Source organism: Rhipicephalus sanguineus, chromosome 1 (genome assembly GCF_013339695.2).
Source record: "Rhipicephalus sanguineus isolate Rsan-2018 chromosome 1, BIME_Rsan_1.4, whole genome shotgun sequence".
NCBI lineage: Eukaryota > Metazoa > Arthropoda > Arachnida > Ixodida > Ixodidae > Rhipicephalus > Rhipicephalus sanguineus.
The window spans coordinates 200,542,552-200,548,551 of NC_051176.1; the positions used below are offsets into that span (position 1 = coordinate 200,542,552).

At 46.7% G+C, this 6,000-nt stretch overlaps 1 protein-coding gene across 1 annotated transcript; it reads right to left on the reverse strand.

The window, feature by feature from the left end:
* Window positions 1-3,868: 3,868 nt before the first annotated feature.
* LOC119381180 (uncharacterized) lies at window positions 3,869-4,942 on the reverse strand. Its single transcript, XM_037649137.1, has one exon. The coding sequence runs from the start codon at window positions 4,940-4,942 to the stop codon at window positions 3,869-3,871; it is 1,074 nt and encodes a 357-aa protein (XP_037505065.1).
* Between the last annotated feature and the right edge of the window lie 1,058 nt (window positions 4,943-6,000).

Genomic DNA, 6,000 nt, shown 5'->3' on the forward strand with positions numbered 1-6,000 from the left:
CGTGGTTTTTACGTTTCTATGCTGTACAGGAATCGTTGCTGTTTTACATAATAAATTATGACATGACCACTTTTGTCTGTGAATCTACTGAGCTCTCACTCTGTAATAGTAATTGCGGAATAAAGTAACTGTAATTACTATAACAGAGGGGGCTTCCTAAAAACGTGCACTAATATAATTGCATGCGCAAAAACAAAACAGCTAAAAGAAAAGAGATCCTGCATGACGTCTTAAAAACGTTTAGAAAACGTCTTTTCAAAGACGATGTGGGATATTTTTATTTTGAAAATGGGATTTTTTGCGACGTTTTTAAAACGTTTTCTAGATCGTCTTAAAAACGTTTAGAAAACGTCTTTTCGAAGACGATGGAATGGGATATTTTTATCTGTTTTAAAAATCGGATTTTTTGCGACGTTTTTAAGACGTTTTTAAAACGTTTTCTAGATCGTCTTAAAAACGTTTTCTAGATGGTCTTAAAAACGGATTCTAGCCGGACATTAGACGAGATATAAAACGTTTTCTAGACCTTTAGTTTCTATTCCGTGACGTTTTCTAAACGTTTTTATCGCCTCGGATAAACGTTTATAAAACGTCAATTATTCGTTTTGTGCTACCTGGGGAAGAGCATAGCATAGCCATGCATAGTATAGTATAGCAAGGGGGTAGGAAAGGGAAGTGACGGTGGGGAGGAGGGGAGAGAGTAAAGCGTAGCATAGAAGGAAAGAGAAATAGAGAAAAAGAATAGGAACAAAGACAGAAAGAGAAACAAAGAGAGACAGAATGAAAGAAAGGTAGAGAAAGAAATAAAGACATAGAGAGAGACAGAAAGAGATAGAAATAACGAGGAAGCGAGTAATAGAGACAGAGAGAGAAAGGGAAGAAAGAGAAAGAAAGAAATAGAAATAAACAGAGACAAAAAATACATAGAAAAACAGAGAGATGCGAGAAAAATAAAGAGAGGAAGAAAGAGAAAAATGAAACGAAACAAAGAAGGCCGTCCAGCTCCGTACTTCCTTCAGAATTGGCACTAGTGCAAAGCTATCTTAATTTTTTCATCTCTTTGTTTTCTTTGTTTTTTTTTTGCACTTGGTTACCATAGTTTATATTGTCTGTATTGAACAGCGTCAAGTAACGAGCCCAGCAACAAAAGGTATATATAGTATGTGTCCACCGAAGTTTTTGAGTCATTGCGAAGTAATTGGTGAGCCCGAATCCTAAATACCCATTGCTGTAGCTGTAGTGTCATAGGCTGCGATAGCAGTGGCAGCTGTTGTGGACAGCTTTCCTTTTCTTTTTCGTTTGCCGATGGGGAAAGCGGGCATGAAAAGATGTCCTGATGAAGCCTTTGTGAATGACGACAGTGGCGTCGTCATTACTACATAATAAACGGACGGACAAGACAGTTACCTTCGAGCACTTAATTTCTGTTGCAGTAAAGAAAAATTAGAAGAAAAGAAAATGATTCCCCGCCGATCATTCGCTGCACGAGACAGGACATAAATAATCCGAAGACCTCTACTACACTGTCCTTGAGTCAGAACTTTACATTGGCAGTAAACCTCGTAAGTTGACTAAAATGATCAACTGCTTTTTGCAAAGAAACATTGCAGGAAATGGAGAGAGAGATAAATGTAATGCGGAAAGGTAGAGAGGTTAACCGGAAGATAAGTAAGTGTCCGGTTTGCCCCAAATTGATTGTTCAGAAAGCGGCTGGTCATCAAGGCGTGCTATCGTTGCTGAGAGCTGTAGTCTCTGGGAGTTGTAGTGAGGACAATGACACAGGATGTGCGCAATTGTTTCCTCGCTGCCACAGTGAGCACAGGCTGCACTGTCTGCCATTCCGTTTCGGTAAGCAAAGCTGTTCGTGAAAGACACTCCAAGCCACAGGCGGTTTTGAAGAAAATAATTGCAGGGCATAGGATGGTTATCCATCCTATGCCTTACTTGTCAAGATCTTTTATTTCCCGTGAGAAACCATTCTTGAGATTGAATTGGAACACCGGAGAAACTCAGTTCAAGACAACAAAGATTCAACAGAAATACAACATGTAGTCTCAGAACTACTTATGTAATACTCGGTTAACAAGTGTTAACATTAGGTTCTATTAGCAAGATGTTAACCGTACATAAACGTTATTAAGGTCAGATTCAAGAGTTATTTGATCTGCTAAGGTTAGCATTTCATGGTAAGCTCCACAAACATTGGCAAATAGTTCTAGAGAAGACAATACATAACCGTTTAAATGGGCCCTGCAACACTTTTTCAGCATGGTCAGAAAACGCTGCCGATTGGTAGTCGAGGCTTCTGAGAACACGCGAGCCAAACATTATAGCGCGCAGCACGCGGCCTGGAATTGACAATAAATTCTCAAAGGCAGCTATAAAGCTGTTCCTCTTCTCTCGACAGAAATGATACTTACGGCGTCACCGACACAAGTTCCGCGCCATTGGCCGATTTGAACACGGCGTGCTCGGTAGTTACTGCGGCCGCCATGGGAGGCCGTCACTTGCCCAAGCGATCGCACTGAAAGTACGCCGCCACGTTCGAAGAAAAAAAAAGAAAAAGTTCTCAAGGTCACGAGGCGCGCGTGTCGTACCTCCTTCCCCCGTGCCACCCCTCCCTGCTTAGCTTCCAGCGCTTTCGTCGGGACGAGAGAAGAGAGAAAGCAATTACAGCGCGCGACAAATCTATGTAACTCCGCTCGTACTGGACAGATCTTAAAAAATTGCGGTGGTCGATTCGTGAGGAAATAAGTTCCTTGAATGAAGCCATTCTATGGCTACTTGGAAAAGTGTTGCAGGTCCCCTTTAAGTGATTAATGCAGATGAGAAAAAGTAGGAGAGCTGGAATAGATACTTGGGGTATGCAGGATGTTACAGGACAGGAGCAAAGTTATGACCGATAGCTGTTACAAATGTATGCACTTGACACACACACCACAAACATTTAGTTTTAAAATGGTGGGGATTAGATGCAATGTATATTTGAATTTCGAAGAAGTATATGGCAAGCAATCTCGAAGGCACGGGCGCAGCCAGAAATTTATTTCGGTGGAGTCTGACACTTCTTTATATATGTTCGCGCGTGTGCTTGTATGTGTGCGTGCATATACAGCATATACATACGAAATTCCAAAATTTTCGGGGGGGGGGGGGGGGGGGGGGTGAATAGGTTGACTCTCTTAAGCCCCCCACCTTTGTAGTGCAGGGCACAGGTCATGGCACTGCCGCTGAGGATACAATCGATGGAGAAGAAAGATCATGCATTAACAAAATATAGCAAAAGAGGAGATGGGTTTCGCAAGATTAATATTTCTTAAAACCATGTTAGTGTTCGCTGAAATATGAACCTAATAATATGACAGTAAATAACATGCTCCATAAATTTAAACGGTATTCTTTATCATAAAAAAGGGTTAAAAATTAGTTATCAATTTTAGGAGATTGTACGTTGCTAGTTTTGTGCACTGGAACCGCCTTCCCACTTTTTCAATCCTTTTTGCTTCCACACGCTCGCCATCAGGATAGAGAGCTGAGTTGGCCAAACAATTTTTGCTCTCCAACCTGGTGCTGGTGCCCTCCGATGCCAGGCTGCCAGTACGCTCCCCCACTTAGCCGCGTGAACTCCGAAGAGAAGCAGACGTTGCCCGAAGCTGTTGTTGGGACGCGTGTACGTGCGGAAGAAGTTGATTTCACAGCTTGAGTCCTATAAACAATCACTGATTTATTTTCTTTGTCTTTCACCTGTCCTCTCACCACACGTGGTGTGGTTGTCGCCGGTTCTGATTCGGTCGAGGTGCGCGCCTTCTCGTGACCGCTACAGCACTCCCCCCACTCCTACCCTAGTGAGTTGCCGAACGGAGCAATATCAGAAATGGCTAAAGGTCCAGGCGAGCTCTTGAGCCCCGTCCGCTGGGCGTTCGTCGTAGGAGTACCTCTGGAGCTTGAGCTCGCGCTGCAGCTTAAGGTCTTGGCGGAGGTGAGAGCTCCCTTTGCAAAGACACCGCAGCGTTGCCGCTGACCGTGCGTGCCGGCGTGACACGGTCAAGCGACTCGACCACCTACCGACTGAATCTATCGATGGTGATGTGCTTCTCCCCACGACGGAGGACTTCAAATGGCCCATCATATATGGCTGGAGGGGCCTCCGAACGGCGTCGTGCCGCACAAAACGTATGGACCACACTGTGAGCCACTGGTCGACGTGTACGGACCGCGTTCCTGGCTGCCGCGGGGGCGTAGCACGAAGTTTGCTTATTATATCTCGTAGACGAAGTGCGTAACCACTACTAACAAGTGGTTCTTCGACTGAGCTGCACGCAAAGAACTGCCTTGGCAGCCTGAGTGTCATGCCATACACCAATTCCGCGGTGCTGCAGCCAATGTCTTCTTTTAGGGTGGACCGCATGCCCAAAAGACGACCGAGGCGCCTCACACCCAGTTGTTGTTCTTCGGTTGCTGTGAGCGCTGCCTTGAGCTGGCGATGAAAACGGTCCACCATGCCACTGCTCATGGGGTGGTACGCCGTTGTACGTATGCGAGAAGCACCGATGAGCTGAGCGATGGCAATGAAGAGGGCAGATTCGAACTGCCGGCCTTGGTCCGTTGTGATTGTGGAGGGCACTCCAAAGCGGGCAACCCAATGATGCAAAAATGTACTTGTAGCCGTTTCAGTGGTGCTGTCCTCGATAGGAATGGCTTCCGCCGAACGGGTGAATCTATCTACGCACGTCAGGGGATACGTGTGTCCGTAGCAGGATGGTAGTGGGTCGACTATGTCCAGGTGGACATGATGAAATCGGGAGTCCGAGGTTGGAAGTGCTCGAAGTGCTGTCAAGGTGTGTCGCTGTATATTGGAACGCTGGACAGCGATGCACTTACGTGCCCAGCGCCGGACGTAGCGATTAATGCATGGCCAAACCAACTCTTCCGTCACCAGCATCTACAGAAATCCCTGGGTGAGAAAGCCCGTGCAGAGATTGAAACACGCCACGACGGAGATTAGATGGTAAAAACGAGCGAGCTCTGCCAGTACTTGTGTCACAGCAAATGTTTTCAGGGTATCCGGAAACTGGCAGCCACTGCAACTTCAGGGCCGTAGTCGCGGTCAACAGGTTCTTTAGCTCGACGCCTTCTTGGTGAGCTGCTGCTAAGGTTGAGAAATAAACTTGCTGTATGGGCGCAATGGGGTTGATAGGGTTTCGGGAAAGGGCATCAGCCGCCTCGTTTTCACCCCCTTTCACGTGGCGGATGTCTGTTCTATGATGAATAAAAGGCAGCCACCGACCAAATAAAAATTTTAAAAGAAACGACGTTTCGGCGTCCAGACGGAAGCCTTGTTCACAAGCAATCGAAACGTCGTTTCTTTAAAAACTTTTATTTGGTCGGTGGTTGCTTTTTATTCATCATGTTTCGTCCCGACCAGACAAGCTTCCGTCGAACTCTCGATTTCATGTCTTGTAAATTCGGATATGTACAACACCTGGCGTAATTCCCGCGTCGCGTTCGCGCAACCGTCGGAGCTTAGCGAGCGCAGGGCGTGCGTAAGCAGCTTGTGGTCGGTAAAAACGAAAAAATCTGCGCCTTCCAGGAAATGACGAAAATGTCGGATGGCCGCGTACCGGGCACTCGGCGCGAGAACCATACGCACGCTCGTTGGGAGCCTTTGCAGGAAAAGCTCCCGAAGCAGCCCGCTGTCAACGTCGGTGGTCATCGAGCCGAGTAGCTGTTGCTCATGACGCAACAATTGGCTAGGCGTCCGGTAACCGAGCTCAAAGCCGTGCAAAAGCTGCCGAAAAAAGCTGCCGTAGCCAGAAATTTTTTTCGAGAGGGGGGGGGGGGGGGTTGAACCCCCCCCCAACCCCCTCTTGGCTACGCCCCTGACGTCCGTTGCTGTTGAAGCCACGAACAGGTCCCGTACTTCAGTCGGTGTTGCAGACGGGAGGCCCATAGAGTTAATATACTGACTCTAGAAAAGCTGGGCCGCGAGACCTATAACAC

Coding starts and splice junctions, on each gene's coding strand:
- LOC119381180 (XM_037649137.1), bottom strand. CDS start 4,942: ATGCTGGTGACGGAAGAGTTGGTTTGGCCATGCATTAATCGCTACGTC.